At 40.2% G+C, this 17,741-nt stretch overlaps 1 protein-coding gene across 1 annotated transcript in view; it reads left to right on the forward strand.

The window, feature by feature from the left end:
- The window catches only part of ASH2L (ASH2 like, histone lysine methyltransferase complex subunit), a 579,627-nt gene that overhangs the window by 211,743 nt on the left and 350,143 nt on the right, over window positions 1-17,741 (forward strand). The window contains exon 9 of the mRNA XM_053719418.1: window positions 11,587-11,626. Within this exon, the coding sequence (XP_053575393.1) occupies window positions 11,587-11,626 (40 nt within the window). The remainder of the gene's footprint in view (window positions 1-11,586; window positions 11,627-17,741) is intronic.

Consider the following 17,741-nt stretch of genomic DNA (forward strand, 5'->3'; position numbering starts at 1 on the left):
CATGACTAGATTTTGCCTAGGGATAGTTTTTTTTAGGCCCTCTCACTGTGAGTACAGGCTGGGAGGGGCCTATTTCTTTCATGTAATTAGCAAGAGTCCATGAGCTAGTGACGTATGGGATATACATTCCTACCAGGAGGGGCAAAGTTTCCCAAACCTCAAAATGCCTATAAATACACCCCTCACCACACCCACAAATCAGTTTTACAAACTTTGCCTCCTGTGGAGGTGGTGAAGTAAGTTTGTGCTAGATTCTACGTTGATATGCGCTCCGCAGCAGGTTGGAGCCCGGTTTTCCTCTCAGCGTGCAGTGAATGTAAGAGGGATGTGAAGAGAGTATTGCCTATTTGAATTCAATGATCTCCTTCTACGGGGTCTATTTCATAGGTTCTCTGTTATCGGTCGTAGAGATTCATCTCTTACCTCCCTTTTCAAATCGAGGATATACTCTTATATATACCATTACCTCTACTGATTCTCGTTTCAGTACTGGTTTGGCTTTCTACTACATGTAGATGAGTGTCCTGGGGTAAGTAAGTCTTATTTTCTGTGACACTCTAAGCTATGGTTGGGCACTTTTATATAAAGTTCTAAATATATGTGTTTAAACATTTATTTGCCTTGATTCAGGATGTTCAACGTTCCTTATTTTCAGACAGTCAGTTTCATATTTGGGATAATGCATATGAATAATTCAATTTTTTCTTACCTTAAAATTTGACTTTTCTTCCTGTGGGCTGTTAGGCTCGCGGGGGCTGAAAATGCTTCATTTTATTGCGTCATTCTTGGCGCGGACTTTCTTGGCGCAAAAATTTTCTTGTCATTTCCGGCGTCATACGTGTCGCCGGAAGTTGCGTCATTTTTTTTACGCAAAATAATGTGGGCGGCTTTTTTGGCGCTAAAAAATTCGAGCGTCATTGTTGTCTCCACAAAATTTAAGTCTCATTATTTATTGCTTCTGGTTGCTAGAAGCTTGTTCATTGGCATTTTTTTCCCATTCCTGAAACTGTCATTTAAGGAATTTGATAAATTTTGCTTTATATGTTGTTTTTTCTATTACATATTGCAAGATGTCTCAGATGGACTCTGAATCAGAAGCCACTTCTGGAAAAACGCTTAACTGAGTTTCAGTTCTACCAAAGGTAAGTTCATTTATTTTAAATGTTATAAATGTTTATCTTTATCTATGGTTTGTAATAAGTTATTATGTTATACTTTTACATGCGGAATCCATTAGTATTTATGCTTTATATATTTTCTTTTCTTACAAGAAATATTTAGAAGACTTATAAGAAATATTTTTCTGATTCTATGTTAAAGGCTTTGTCTGACTTCGTGCCTTCTAATAAAATTTTTAGGTCTTTTTCACTTCTTTTTTAATTATTGAAGTTTCAAATGACCAACAACATACTGATTTATCCTTTCTCTGATGATGTTTTTTTTCTCTTTCAGAAATTTTCTTCATCAGATATTGACACTAACAAATCTACTTTTTTATTATTTTTCTATTATTAAAGTACATTTGTTCTTTGTTGAAAAGGTGTTGATTATTTTGGATATTAAGGTAACTAGTTCTTTAAGACTAGCTGACATTATTTCTGCCTATTTATTTCTTCTGTGTTTTCAGAGGTTTTCTTTCCAATTCCCTATACTAGGGAATGGAATAGGCTGAGAATTTTCTTTTATTCCTTCTTCAAAGGTTTTAAACTATATTCTTTGCCAGCAGTTAAACTCAATTTGGAGGGTTCTCCAATTTATTGGGGCTATCTCTAATTCTACTAATTATGCTATTGTTTCTATAGCAAAATAGTATTTATTTTCCTTTAGAAAGTTGTATCTTATTTATGGAAAATTATTTAGTTTCAAGTACTTTTCTTGGTCCTGTGATTTATTTGGATATTGCAATTGCTTCATTTTCTCTGTTTACTTTAAGATCAAGTATCAGATTATGATTTATTTTAGCATTGTTTAAAGGGACAACATTTACTAGACTAGGTGCTGTTGCATTTGTCTTGTTGTTTTGCATTTATTGATTATGCAAGTCCACTGTATTGGCTGGTCCTTTAAACTGGACTATCATGCTAATAATTTCATTTGTGTCTTCATTTTATTGAATATTTTCGTAAATGAGGGTTAATCTATGTATTTAGCTTTTTTAGCTAGAAGAATTTTGTGATTTAAAAAAAATAAATAAATCCATATTTCTTTTGTTCTAAGATAATCAATTATTTGTTTTATAATTGGATTCAATTCTTAACTGTTACTCTGGGCTTCAAGGTTGAGTTCTAAGACTAAAACTTTAAGCTTATACTGGTTTAGTTGTTCTTATTAAGGAACGAATTCCTGAGTTCTTTCCCAAGTAACATGTCTATATTTGGAGTTCGAAATCAGCTCCCTAATTTTGCGATGTACGTGCCGTATTCCAGCTTGGCTGGTAAGAGGCAGGTTAAGGCTTCTTTGAAATTTATTATGTCCAAATTTCTTTGATTTTATTCCAGTAAGGCTAACACTTTCTTTAACTGTGTTTCTGTCCTATATATTTTGGGTTCAAGCGCTGTTCAGACCTGGAATCTTCTGGGGTATTTCTTCCAGTTCCTTTTGAGGAACCGGGTTTTGGAGTTTTATTCAAACTATTTTGCCTTTTTATGGTCATTGATAGCATTATTTGTTTTCATTAGATACAATAAATGCATATTTTCATTTTTCTGTTTTCATTCAGATTATTTTCTGAGGATGCGGAATCTCATATGATTCACTTACTCTTCAGGACATAGTTAGAGGATCTTCTTTTCAAAAGCTCTTGATTCCTCACACAAGGGTCACCTTTTTTAGGTTTCCAGATAGTTTGTGTCACTGTCCTTGTCTCTATCAGACAAGGGATAATGTTATTGGGTTCCGTCTATCGGTACCTTTAGTCTCTATTATTTCCTTCAGTTGCTATATATGCATAGAAGTTTTAAGTCTTATGGCCACAGCATTGGATTCAATTCCCTTTGCTCATTTTCACTAGAAAGAACCTTTCCAGTCTTTTATAAGTGTTGTTTCTTCAAGAACATGGTTGGAGGATCAATTTACCAAAAAGTTCATTTGATTCCTCAGACAAGGGTAACCTTTTTAGGTTTCCTGATATTTAGTGTTCTTGATTCTGTCTATGACGGACAAGAGGCGTCTGAAATTGGTTTCAGCTTATCGAAACCTTCAGTCTCAATCTTTCCCTTCGGTAGCCTTATGCATGGAAATTCTAGGTCTTATGACTGCTGCGTTGGACGCGATCCCCTTTGCTCGTTTTCACATGCGACCTCTTCAGCTCTGTATGCTGAACCAGTGGTGCAGGGATTATACAAAGATATCTCAATTAATATCTTTAAAACCGATTGTTCGACACTCTCTGACGTGGTGGACAGACCACCATTGTTTAGTTCAGGGGGCTTCTTTTGTTCTTCCAACCTAGACTGTGATCTCAACAGATGCAAGTCTGACAGGTTGGGGAGCTGTATGGGGGTTTCTGACAGCACAAGGGGTTTGGGAATCTCAGGAGGTGAGATTACCAATCAACATTTTTGGAACTCCATGCAATTTTCAGAGCTCTTCAGTCGTGGCCTCTTCTAGACGGATGATGTCACAACCGTGGCATATGTCAATCATCAAGGAGGAACTCACAGTCCTCTGGCTATGAAAGAAGTCTCTTGAATACTTGTATGGGCGGAATCCAGCTCCTGTCTAATTTCTGCGGTTCATATCCCAGGTATAGACAATTGGGAAGCGGATTATCTCAGTCGCCAAACGCTACATCCGGGCGAATGGTTTCTTCACCCAGAGGTATTTCTTCAGATTGTTCAAATATAGGGACTTCCAGAAATAGATCTGATGGCTTCTCATATAAACAAGAAGCTGCCCAGGTATCTGTCCAGATCCAGGGATCCTCAGGCGGAAGCAGTGGATGCATTGTCACTTCCTTGGAAGTATCATCCTGCTTATATCTTTCCGCCTATAGTTCTTTTTCCAAGATTCTAAAGGAACATTCGTTTATTCTGCTGGTGGCTCCAGCATGGCCTCAATATTTTGGTATGCGGATCTTGTCCGGATGGCCACTTGCCAACCGTGGACTCTTCCGTTAAGACCAGACCTTCTATCGCAAGGTCCTATTTTCCATCAGGTTCTCAAATCCTTAAATTTGAAGGTATGGAGATTGAACGCTTGATTCTCAGTCATAGAGGTTTCTCTGACTCTGTGATTAATACTATGTTACAGGCTCGTAAAACTGTATCTAGGAAGATATATTATCGAGTCTGGAAGATTTACATTTCTTGGTCTTTTTCTCATCATTTTTGTGGCATTCTTTTAGAATTCCTAGAATTTTACAGTTTCTTCAGGATGGTTTGGATAAGGTTTGTCTGCAAGTTCCTTGAAAGGTCAAATCTCTGCTCTTTCTGTTCTTTTTCACAGAAAGATTGCTAGTCTTCCTGATATTCATTGTTTTGTACAAGCTTTGGCTCATATAAAACCTGTTATTAAGTCAATCTCTCCTCCTTGGAGTTTGAATTTGGTTCTGGGGGCTCTTCAAGCTCCTCCGTTTGAACCTATGCATTCGCTGGACATTAAATTACTTTCTTGGAAAGTTTTGTTTCTTTTGGCCATCTCTTCTGCTAGAAGAGTTTCTGAATTATCTGCTCTTTTCTTGTGAGTCTCCTTTTCTGATTTTTCATCAGGATAAGGCGGTGTTGCGAACTTCTTTTAATTTTTTTCCTAAGGTTGTGAATTCTAAACATTAGTAGAGAAATTGTGGTTCCTTCATTGTGTCCTAATCCTAAGAATTCTAAGGAAAAGTCTTTGCATTCTTTGGATGTAGTTAGAGCTTTGAAATATTATGTTGAAGCTACTAAGGATTTCCGAAAGACTTCTAGTCTATTTGTTATCTTTTCCGGTTCTAGGAAAGGTCAGAAGGCTTCTGCCATTTCTTTGGCATCTTGGTTAAAATATTTGTTTCATCATGCCTATGTCGAGTCGGGTAAAACTCCGCCTCAATGGATTATAGCTCATTCTACTAGGTCAGTTTCTACTTCCTGGGCGTTTAGGAATGAAGCTTCAGTTGATCAGATTTGCAAAGCAGCCACTTGGTCTTCTTTGCATACTTTTTCTAAATTCTACCATTTTGATGTGTATTCTTCTTCTGAAGCAGTTTTTGGTAGAAAAGTACTTCAGGCAGCTGTTTCAGTTTGATTCTTCTGCTTATAATTTCAGTTTTTTTCATTATAAGATTTAAACTTTATTTTGGGTGTGCATTTTTTTCAGCGGAATTGGCTGTCTTTATTTTATCCCTCCCTCTCTAGTGACTCTTGCGTGGAAGATCCACATCTTGGGTAGTCATTATCCCATACGTCACTAGCTCATGGACTCTTGCTAATTACATGAAAGAAAACATAATTTATGTAAGAACTTACCTGATAAATTCATTTTTCATATTAGCAAGAGTCCATGAGGCCCACCCTTTTTTGTGGTGGTTATGCTTTTTTTGTATAAAGCACAATTATTCCAATTCCTTATTTTTTATGCTTTCGCACTTTTTTCTTATCACCCCACTTCTTGGCTATACGTTAAACTGATTTGTGGGTGTGGTGAAGGGTGTATTTATAGGCATTTTGAGGTTTGGGAAACTTTGCCCCTCCTGGTAGGAATGTATATCCCATACGTCACTAGCTCATGGACTCTTGCTAATATGAAAGAAATGAATTTATCAGGTAAGTTCTTACATAAATTATGTTTTTCGGCCTAAATTGTGCATTAGTTTTTGCAGTTTGAGACATCCAGCTTCCCTGAAGGAGTCCCCTGAACATTTAGGACCTCTCTAAAGGGTTTTTATGCCTTCCAAAGTCGTTGTATGGGCAGGTAGGGCCACAGTAGAGCTGTGGCAGTTTTGTGTGACTGTTTAAAAACGTTTATATCGTTTTTTTTTATCCTGTTTTGAAACTAAGGGGTTAATCCTCCATTTGCAAGTGGGTGCAATGCTCTTTTAGCCTATTATACACACTGTAAAAGTTTCGTAAGATTTACTGCTTTTTTCACTGTTTTGCAGTTTCTGTGATTGTTTTTTTCTATTAAAGGCACAGTACCATTTTTATTTTCTGCTTGTTCAGTTATTAAAGTGTTTTCCAAGCTTGCTGGTCTCATTACTTGTCTGTTTAAACATGTCTGACAGAGGAAACTCATTGTTCATTCTGTAGAAAAAGAGGGAGTTTCAATGGCACTGCTAGTAGGTTAACGTGACTATACCCTTATTGGATTACTAGTTTTATTTTCTGTAACCACAGGGTAGATGGTGCTGTGTATTATTTAGACTTACAGAGAGAACATGGGCAAAAAGACCAAGAAAGAATACACAAATAGCACTCATATAGTCATCTGATACAAATGTGTTTAGAAAGATATGGTGCAAATAGGTAAGGGGAGTACGCTGGTATAGTTAAAACATAACTTTTATTAATTACGTAAAAAGACAGGAGATAAAATAAAGGGATGTGCAATTAAAACCAATAGCTACCTGGGGCGTTTTCTTATAACTTTGCAATTTAATTTATAATAATTCAAAATTGTCGTATAATTGAGGTATGGATACCTTGGCTCAATAAGGTGACTCACTATAATATTAGAGATAACCAGTATTCCTTGTGTTAATCGTATTCTCTAATATTATAGTGAGTCACCTTATTGAGCCAAGGTATCCATACCTCAATTATACGTCAATTTTGAATTATTATTAATTAAATTACAAAGTTACAAGAAAACGGTAGCTATTGGCTTTAATTGCACATCCCTTTAATTTATCTCCTGTTTTTTTGCGTAATTAATAAAAGTTATGTTTTAACTATCCCAGCGTACTCCCCTTACCTATTTGCACCATATCTTTCTAAACACATTTGTATCAGATGACTATATGAGTGCAATTTGTGTATTCTTTCTTGGTCTTTTTGCCCATGTTCTCTCATTGTTCATTCTGTTTAGAAGCCATTGTGGATCCCCCTCTTAGAATGTGTACCAAATGCACTGATTTTACTATAGATTACAAAGACCATATTCTGGCTTTAAAAAATGTATCACCAGAAGAAATTGACAAGGAGAAAGTTATGCCGTCTAACTCTCCCCATGTGTCAGATCCTATAAATCCAGCTCAGGGGACGTCTAGTACATCTAGCGCGCCCATTGCGTATACCTTGCAAGACATGGCGGCAGTTATGAATCATACCCTTACAGAGGTATTATCTAAACTGCCAGGATTGCAAGGAAAGCGAGACAGCTCTGGGACTAGAATAAATACAGAGCTCTCTGACGCTTTAGTAGCTATGTCTGATACACCCTCACATTATACTGAAGCTGAAACAGGGGAGCTTCAATCTGTGGGTAAATTTTCTGATTCAGGGAAGATACTTTAATCTGATTCTGATATGTCGACATTTAAATTTAAGCTTGAACACCTCCGCGTATTGCTCAGGGAGGTTTTAGCAACTCTGGACGACTGTGACACTATTGTAGTCCCAGAGAAATTATGTAGATTGGATTAATACTATGCAGTACCTACTTACACTGATGTTTTTCCAATCCCTAAAAGGTTTTCTGAAATTATTACTAAGGAATGGGATAGACCAGGTGTACCGTTCTCTCCCCCTCCTGTTTTTAAAAAGATGTTTCCTATAGACGCCGCTACACGGGACTTATGGCAGACGGTCCCTAAGGCGGAGGGAGCAGTTTCTACTCTAGCTAAGCGTACCACTATCCCTGTCGAGGACAGTTGTGCTTTTCTAGATCCAATGGATAAAAAATTGGAGGGTTACCTTAAGAAAATTTTTATTCAACAAGGTTTTATATTCTCCAGCCTCTTGCATGCATTGCCCCAGTCACTGCTGCTGCGGCTTTCTGGTTTGAGTCCCTAGAGGATGCTCTACAGGTTGAAACCCCGTTGGAAGATATTATTGACAAGCTTAGGGCCCTTAAGCTAGCCAATTCATTTGTTTCTGATGCCGTTGTTCATTTAACCAAGCGAACGGCTAAAAATTCAGGTTTTGCTATTCAGGCGCGCAGGGCGCTATGGCTTAAATCCTGGTCAGCTGACGTGACTTCAAAGTCTAAACTTCTCAACATTCCCTTCAAAGGACAGATCCTATTCGGTCCTGGACTGAAGGAGATCATTTCTGACATCACTGGAGGAAAAGGTCACGCCCTTCCTCAAGACAGGTCCAACAAATTAAGGACCAAACAGTCTAGTTTTCGGCCCTTTCGAAACTTCGAGTGGCGCAGCTTCAACTTCCTCTAACACAAAACAAGAGGGAACTTTTGCCCAGTCTAAGCCGGTCTGGAGACCTAACCAGGCTTGGAGCAAGGGGAAACAGGCCAAAAAGCCTGCTGCTGCCTCTAAGACAGCATGAAGGAGCAGCCCCCGATCCGGAAACGGATCTAGTAGGGGGCAGACTCTCTCTCTTCGCCCAGGCTTGGGCAAGAGATGTCCAGGATCCCTGGGCATTGGAAATTGTGTCCAAGGGTTATCTTCTGGAATTCAAAACCTCTCCCCCAAAAGGGAGGTTTCATCTCTCACTTTTATCTGCAAACCAGATAAAAAGAGAGGCATTCTTACATTGTGTTCAAGACCTTCTAATTATGGGAGTGATCCACCCAGTTCCGCAGGAGGAACAGGGTCAGGGCTTCTATTCAAATCTGTTTGTAGTTCCCAAGAAAGAGGAAACATTCAGACCAATCTTAGATCTCAAAATCTTAAACAAATTTCTCAGAGTTCCATCCTTCAAGATGGAGACTATTCGAACCATCCTTCCTATGATCCAGGAGGGTCACTATATGACTACCGTAGACCTAAAGGATGCTTATCTTCACATCCCGATACACAAAAATCATCACCGTTTTCTCAGGTTTGCCTTTCTAGACAGGCACTACCAGTTTGTGGCTCTTCCCTTCGGGTTGGCCACGGCACCAAGAATCTTTATAAAGGTTCTAGGGTCCCTTCTAGCGGTCCTAAGGCCGCGGGGTATAGCAGTAGCCCCTTACTTAGACGACATTCTGATACAGGCGTCGACTTTTCAAGTTGCCAGGTCCCACATGGACATTGTTCTGGCATTTCTGAGGTCCCATGGGTGGAAGGTGAACGAAGAAAAGAGCTCTCTATCACCTCTAACAAAAGTTTCATTCCTAGGGACTCTGATAGATTCGGTAGAAATGAAGATTTACCTAACGAAGGCCACATTGTCAAAACTTCTAGACTCTTGCCGTGTTCTTTATTCCACTTCTCGTCCTTCAGTGGCTCAGTGTATGGAAGTAATCGATTTAATTGTAGCGGCAATGGACATAGTACCGTTTGCCCGCCTACATCTCAGACCGCTGCAACTTTGCATGCTCAGTCAGTGGCATGGGGATTACACAGATTTGTCCCCTCTACTAAATCTGGATCAAGAAACCAGGGATTCTCTTCTCTGGTGGCTATCTCTGGTCCATCTGTCCAAGGGGATGAGCTTCCGCAGGCCAGACTGGACTATAGTAACGACAGATGCCAGCCTTCTGGGCTGGGGTGCAGTCTGGAACTCCCTGAAGGCTCAGGGCTCGTTGACTCAGGAGGAGACACTCCTTCCGATAAACATTCTGGAACTAAGAGCGATATTTAATGCTCTTCAGGCTTGGCCTCAGCTTGCTGCGGTCAGGTTTATCATATTTCAGTCGGACAATATCACGACTGTAGCCTACATCAACCATCAAGGGGGAACAAGGAGTTCCCTTGCAATGTTGGAGGTTTCAAAAATAATTCTATGGGCAGAGGTTCACTCTTGCCATCTATCAGCTATCCATATCCCAGGAGTAGAGAACTGGGAGACGGATTTTCTAAGTCGGCAGACTTTTCATCCGGGGGAGTGGGAACTCCATCCGGAAGTGTTTGCACAGTTGATTCAACGTTGGGGCAAACCAGAATTGGATCTCATGGCGTCTTGTCAGAACGCCAAGCTTCCACTGTTTGCTCTGCTCCCTCGTCTGATTGCCAAGATCAAGCAGGAGAGAGCTTCGGTGATTTTGATAGCACCTGCGTGGCCACGCAGGACTTGGTATGCAGATCTGGTGGACATGTCATCCCTTCCACCATGGACTCTACCGCTGAGACAGGACCTTCTACTTCAGGGTCCTTTCAACCATCCAAATCTAATTTCTCTGCGTCTGACTGCTTGGAGATTGAACGCTTGATTTTATCAAAACGCGGTTTCTCCGAGTCAGTCATTGATACCTTAATTCAGGCTCGAAAGCCTGTCACCAGGAAAATCTATCATAAGATATGGTGTAAATATCTTCATTGGTGTGAATCCAAGGGTTACTCATGGAGTAAAGTCAGGATTCCCAGGATATTATCTTTTCTCCAAGAGGGATTGGAGAAGGGATTGTCAGCTAGTTCCTTAAAGGGACAGATTTCTGCTCTGTCTATATTCTTTTGCACAAGCGTCTGGAGGATGTTCCAGACGTTCAGGCATTTTGTCAGGCTTCAGTTAGAATCAAGCCTGTATTTAAACCGCCATGGAGTTTAAACTTAGTTCTTAAGGTTCTTCAAGGGGTTCCGTTTGAACCTCTGCATTCCATAGATATCAAGCTTTTATCTTGGAAAGTTCTGTTTTTGGTAGCTATTTCTTCGCCTCGAAGAGTTTCAGAGTTATCTGCCTTACAGTGTGATTCCCCTTATCTGATCTTCTATGCAGATAAGGTAGTTTTGCTTACCAAACCTGGGTTTCTTCCTAAGGTGGTATCTAATAAGAATATCAATCAGGAGATTGTTACGTCACTGTGTCCTAATCCTTCTTCAAAGAAGGAACGTCTATTACATAATCTTGACGTGGTTCGTGCTTTAAAGTTTTATTTACAAGCTACTAAGGTTTTTCTTCAAACATCGGCATTGTTTGTTGTTTACTCTGGACAGAGAAGAGGCCAAAAGGCTTCAGCAACTTCTCTTTCCTTTTGGTTAAGACGTATAATCCGCTTATCTTATGAGACTGCTGGCCAGCAGCCTCCTGTTAGAATTACAGCTCATTCCACTAGAGCAGTGGCTTCCACATGGGCTTTTAAAAATGAATGGAAGATAAACAAGGGGCGCCAACATAGTGTGAATCATTAAAACATCAAATATAAAAGTGATGTGCAAAAAACTACTCACAAGGAAAGTGGCACCTTAAATGAATAAGGTGCGATAAAGCAGGCTGACATTCAAATTCCAGCAGTCAGTACGCTGGAGGTCTCACCCAGAGGACCTGTGGAATCCAGATAGGCGTCTAGAAAGTAGCACCCACGTTTTTTAGGGCCAATGGCCGGACCAGGTGAGCTGCAAGCTGATAGGTGTTCTCCTGCTGCACTCACGCCACCGAGTTGCCTGATGAAACGGTCTGGAATAGACTGAGAAACGCGTTGCAAAATAAATACTGTTTGTTTTATACCACGACCCGGTATTTTTGCTTCTTTCCACGATCCACTTGTTTTTGAAACAGAACTTTTACCACGGAACCTTTCATACACTGACACTGTCAGTTTTGGAGAAAAGTCTCGGTGGCGTGAGTGCAGCAGGAGAACACCCTGACCCATCGCACCGCGGGACACAAGAGGAGCACGCCAAACACCTGAACACATCAACGTTCACATATTAGGATTGGACACTTATTTTTTTACATCACAGCATTTTTTGGGACATTGATAAGTACTTTTTATATATTTTACTCATCGCCACAAATATCATTGTTTATCTGTGATATCTGATTATTTCAATTTATCACTAATATTATACACAAATTGTCCTGAGCACTTGTTTTACTCACAATTTATTTTCGTCATTATTATTAATTTTTCACACATAACAAACACTGTGCTGTTTATATTTTTTATTTATGCATACGGGTACAAACCCAATCATAAAGTGTTAGGTCCTACTTTGATAACCTGTGTTCCAAGCGCATCCTCTTAAGTTTTTTCCTCCTCAGGAATTTCTTTTTATATTATTTAGCTTTTAAAAATGAGGCTTCTGTTGAACAGATTTGCAAGGCGGCGACTTGGTCTTCGCTCCATACTTTTTCTAAATTCTACAAATTTGATACTTTTGCTTCTTCGGAGGCTATTTTTGGGAGAAAGTTCTTACAGGCAGTGGTGCCTTCCGTTCAAGTTCCTGCCTTGTCCCTCCCTTCATCCGTGTCCTAAAGCTTTGGTATTGGCATCCCACAAGTAATGGATGATACGTGGACTGGATACACCTTACAAGAGAAAACGAAATTTATGCTTACCTGATAAATTTCTCTTATGGTGTATTCAGTCCACGGCCCGTCCTGTCTTTTTAAGGCAGGTGTTTTTTAAATTTTTAAACTACAGTCACCACTGCACCCTATAGTTTCTCCTTTCTCTTGCTTGTCTTCGGTCGAATGACTGGGAGGTGGCAGTTAGGGGAGGAGCTATATAGACAGCTCTGCTGTGGGTGATCCTCTTGCAGCTTCCTGTTGGGAAGGAGAATATCCCACAAGTAATGGATGATCCGTGGACTGGATACATCACAAGAGAAATAAATTTATCAGGTAAGCATAAATTTCGTTTTTATTAGCCTGTTTGGTTTGAAATGTGTGAATGCTAATCAGTTCCCCTCTTATAACTGCTTTATGGGCCTCCCATAATGTTCTACTTTCTATTGCTGGATGTGTGTTCTTGTTAAGAGTGAAATATTTTATAATGGCTTTTTCAATACGTTGGTGGTGTATGGGGTCATCAATAATGCTATCTTTCAACCTCCAGACCTGTTGGAGTCTGGGGATATGTGGCCAGTTAAACTCGCATCTAACCATGGAAGGGTCAGATCATAAATTGGGGAGAATTCTCATCTGTGTGACCATAGCTAAGCTGGTGACATCCACCATGAAATTATCGATGCGAGAGTGTCTATTATGTGGGTTGGAATAAAACGTAAATTCCTTTCTGTCTGGGTATGTTATTCTCCATGCGTCATGCAAGGTCAGGTCTCTCGTGTGTTTTGACCGAGTTGATCACTTTGTGTGAGACAGAAGAGGGTTGATTTGAGTTATCTAAGGTAGGATTCAATGTCAGATTAAAGTCACCCCCTATTATGACAGCTCCTTTAGAGGTCTCTAATATCAAGTTAGCTAAGTGTTTGAATATATTTTCACAAGGGTGACCATAGAGTTATATATCTTCCCTATAAAAACTAGATAACGTCCGTGTTTATCGGTATGTTTCTTAATTAATGTGAATGGGATCTTTTTGCTTATGAGGATGCCTACCCCATTTGTCTTCGTGGTGTTAGATGCATAATATGTAGGGCCAGATTTGTATGCAAATGTTTTTGGTTCCTTTCCTCTAATAAAGTGAGTTTCTTGTACAAAAACTACGTCTCCCTTTTTTTGTTTAAAATCCTTTATAGCCAAATTCCGTTTATATTGGTTATTAAGGCCCTTTGCGTTGGCAGTAATAAAGTTCAAGTTACCTGCCCCCTGTGTCTGCATTTTCCAATATTACTGACCTGTGTGACATAAGAGAAAGAGACCCATTACCTGAAAGCTAAGGTTGGACGCAGCCCCTGCAGATGTGTTTTAAGAGGAGAGCATTCTGCGAGCTATACTGACGTGTTTGTGGAGGATGCCATAACTGTATCCCTGGATTTGTATCAGTGCGCTTGCTTTCTGACTTTAGACTGAAACTAGTATGGAAACAAAACATAAAACCATAACAAAAAAGACAAAAAAACATAAAAGTACAAATAACCTCTTGGACGAACCCGCCAAATGAGGTAAACATCATATTGAGGAGTTTGTACAATACCTGTTCCTAATGTGCATAGATAGTATACTCTTGTGAAACAGAGACATAACAATTTAAAACGTTTGCAAACAACCTACGATAACTTAGCTATAACTTGTCTGGGTAGAAAAATTTAACTGTACATCCTACCAACTTCCCCTTACGTTATAGAGAGTTCAATAGTCCCCAAAACAGTTCTTATAATAAATTATCTAAGCAATGAATACTCAACAGTTCAAATCTGGAATCTTGTCCCTAGATTACTTCTGGTATGTGGGGTATCTTTCCCATACTGCGAATACCACTAATGATCTAGATAAGTTCTCACCAATCTTGAAAAGCCAGAGTAAAGAGTCATGTGTTGATTTTATCTCTGGTTAGGGCCACATTAACAGGGTTTCTATTTTTCTTCCTTTTTGGGGAAACTTTCGTCCAGCTCTGGGAAGGACCTTTAAGGGGAGGATGCTGAGATGATGACTCTGGTCCCTCTGATCAGACATCTGAAAGATGAGGTTGTGGAAAAGAAAGATTTAACGTCTCTGACAGTAGAGGCAAGTCCTGTTCGTTCCTGTAGACCACTGAGCGGCCTTCATGTGACTCATTCAGGCTGAACGGGAAACCCTATCTGTACCAAATGTGTTTGTCTTGTAGGACTTAAGTAATAAACCGAACTTCTTTTCTCTTTTGCACTGTAGAGGGGCTTAAGTCCAAGTATATCTGTATGTTGTGGTCTAGATAGAGGATATTAGGTGTCGCCCGTGCTGCTTGCCATATTTTATCCTTATCAGTGTAACATAGAAATCGCAGAATTAAATCTCTGGGTGGTGTGTTTGGTGGGGGGGGGGTCTATGTGCTCTATCTAGCTCCATATCTGGTGCTTGTTGGTCTTTCAGCAGAAACCTAAACAGGTCTTGTAGATAACTAAGAATGTCTGAGTTTGAAACGGATTTGTGGACCCCCCTGATCCTTAAATTGTCGCAGCGCCCTCTATTATCCAATTCTTCAACTTTCTCTTGTAGTGACTCTATTTGGCTGTGTTGGACATTTGTTTGTGTGGTAATATTATCAAAAAGTGTGTTTAAGGTGTCTTGTGATTCTTCCACACACTCAATCTTCTGCCCTATCTCATTTATGTCCCTCTTCATATTTGCCAGATCTGTAGTAATAATGTCCTTAAGGGCATCAAAGTCCGCTTTTGTGGGCAGATTTGCAATATCTGCTTTAAGCTGTGATGCATAATCTATGGAGATATCAGGTATAGCAGAGTGTGAAGGTGTAACGTAATTAGTTTGCTGGGGTAGGGTGTCTGAATCTGTGGTGTTGTTATTTGAGCTCTGGAAAAAACTGCTGACAGATGTCAATGTAGCCTGGTTTTTAGTGGCTCTCTCTCCTTTAGATTTTTACTTTGTCACCATTTTGTGCTGCTGCTGTGTCTATAACACACGTGGCTAGAAAGGGAAATTTATCACTACAAACAAGAAACTGACAAAAGTGGAAATGCTGCCCTGCTGCAATGTCTCTACTGTTATCTTGCTAGATGCCCCTATTTGTGGCAATTGTGGCTGCAGGTTCCTTGTATTTATCACTTTTTGTACTCGGTTTCTGAGGGAACCCCAGCAGTTATCCCCTTAAGCTCCTCTGGTACCAATAAAGTAGTTGCTGTCAGCACTTTAGTATTTAGTTATTTTGAGCCCCCGATTTTTATTTAGAGCAGACCACCCCTGTTCATATGTTCTACTATACCTCCATGCTATGCTCTGCTCGCAGCGGTCTGTCTCATTTCAAGCCATGTGGGCCAAGATGGCGTCGGTCGTTATCCGGAGGCTGCATAAAGAAGGGATACTGTTGCTCACCCTATTTGTCTCCTCCGTGAATGAAGACGGTGCCTCCACTTACAGCTCTGAAGTCTCCACAGTAGGATTAGTGGACTGGGGCGATGTATCCGGTATTGCGATGTGACGCTTTGCGCATGTAGGCCAGCTTCGGTGTGTGCACCTCCGTTCTAACGGTCACTTCAGTCACAACGTGTCACTCTCACCTATAAGTGAGCTATGTGACTTCCCTGGTTGCTGTATTAAATTTTCAGTCAGGCTCTGTCTCACATTATTTTATAGTTTAAGGAATGGCATCTGTACACAGAGCTTCAGTAACCAGCAGCCATTCCTCTGCCTGGCCAGGCTCTGCCCCACGGGGTCTGGGGTTTTATTCAAATCTGTTCATTGTTCCAAAGAAAGAGAATTCTTTCAGACCAGTTCTGGATCTAAAAATTTTGAATCGTTATGTAAGAATACCAACATTCAAAATGGTGACTATAAGGACTATTCTGCCTTTTGTTCAGCAAGGGCATTATATGTCCACAATAGACTTACAGGATGCATATCTTCATATTCCGATTCATCCAGATCACTATCAGTTCCTGAGATTCTCTTTTCTAGACAAGCATTACCAATTTGTTGCTCTTCTTTTTGGCCTAGCAACAGCTCCAAGGATCTTTTCAAAGGTTCTCGGTGCCCTACTCTCTGTAATCAGAGAGCGGGGTATTGCAGTGTTTCCTTATTTGGACGATATCTTGGTACTTGCTCAGTCTTTACATTCTGCAGAATCTCACATGAATCAACTAGTGTTGTTTCTTCAAAGACATGGTTGGAGGATCAATTTACTAAAAAGTTCCTTGATTCCTCAGACAAGGGTAACCTTTTTAGGATTCCAAATAGATTCAGTATCCATGACTTTGTTTTTAACAGACAAAAGACATCTGAAATTGGTTTCAGCTTGTTGGAACCTTCAGTCTCAGTCATTCCCTTCAGTAGCTATGTGCATTGGAGGTATTAGGTCTCATGACTGCATCATCGGACGCGATCCCCTTTGCTCGTTTTCACATGAGACCTCTTCAGCTTTGTATGCTGAACCAATGGTGCAGGGATTATACAAAGATATCACAATTAATATCCTTAAATCCCAATATTCGACTATCTCTGACTTTGTGTTTAGATCACCATCGTTTAGTTCAGGGGGGCCTCTTTTGTTCGTCGAACCTGGACTGTGTACAACAGATGGAAGTCTTTCAGTTTGGGGAGCTATCTGGGGATCTCTGACAGCGCAGGTGGTTTGGAAATCTCAAGAGGCGTGATTACCAATTAATATTTTGGAACTCCATGCAATTCTAAGAGCTCTTCAGTTTTGCCCTCTTCTGAAGAGAGAACCGTTTATTTGTTTTCAGACAGACATTGTCACAACCGTGGCGTAAGTCAATCATCAAGGTGGGACTCACAGTCCTCAGGCTATGAAAGAAGTATCTCAGATACTTGCATGGGCGGAATCCAGCTCCTGTCTAAAATCTGCGGTCCATATTCCAGGTATAGACAATTGGGAAGCGGATTATCTCAGTCGCCAGACTTTACATCCGGGAGAATGGTCTCTTCACCCAGATGTGTTTCTTCAGATTGTTCAGATGTGGGGGCTTCCAGAAAAAGATCTGATGGCTTCTCATCTAAACAGGAAACTTCCCAGGTATCTGTCCAGGGATCCTCAGGCGGAAGCAGTGGATGCGTTGTCACTTCCTTGGAATTATCAACCTACTTATGTCTTTCTGCCTCTAGTTCTTCTTCCAAGAGTGATTTCTAAAATCATAATGGAGCGTTCATTTGTACTGCTGGTGGCTCCAGCATGGCCACACAGGTTTTGGTATGCGGATCTTGTTCGGATGTCCAGTTGCCAACCTTGGCCACTTCCGTTATGGCCAGACCTTCTATAGCAAGGTCCATTTTTCCATCAGGATCTCAAATCATTAAATTTGAAGGTATGGAGATTGAACTCCTAGTGCTTAGTCATAGAGGTTTCTCTGACTCAGTGATTAATACTATGTTACAGGCTCGCAAATCTGTGTCTAGAAAGATTTATTATCGAGTTTGGAAGACTTACATTTCATG

This window comes from Bombina bombina, chromosome 6 (genome assembly GCF_027579735.1).
Source record: "Bombina bombina isolate aBomBom1 chromosome 6, aBomBom1.pri, whole genome shotgun sequence".
NCBI classification, from domain to species: Eukaryota; Metazoa; Chordata; class Amphibia; order Anura; family Bombinatoridae; genus Bombina; species Bombina bombina.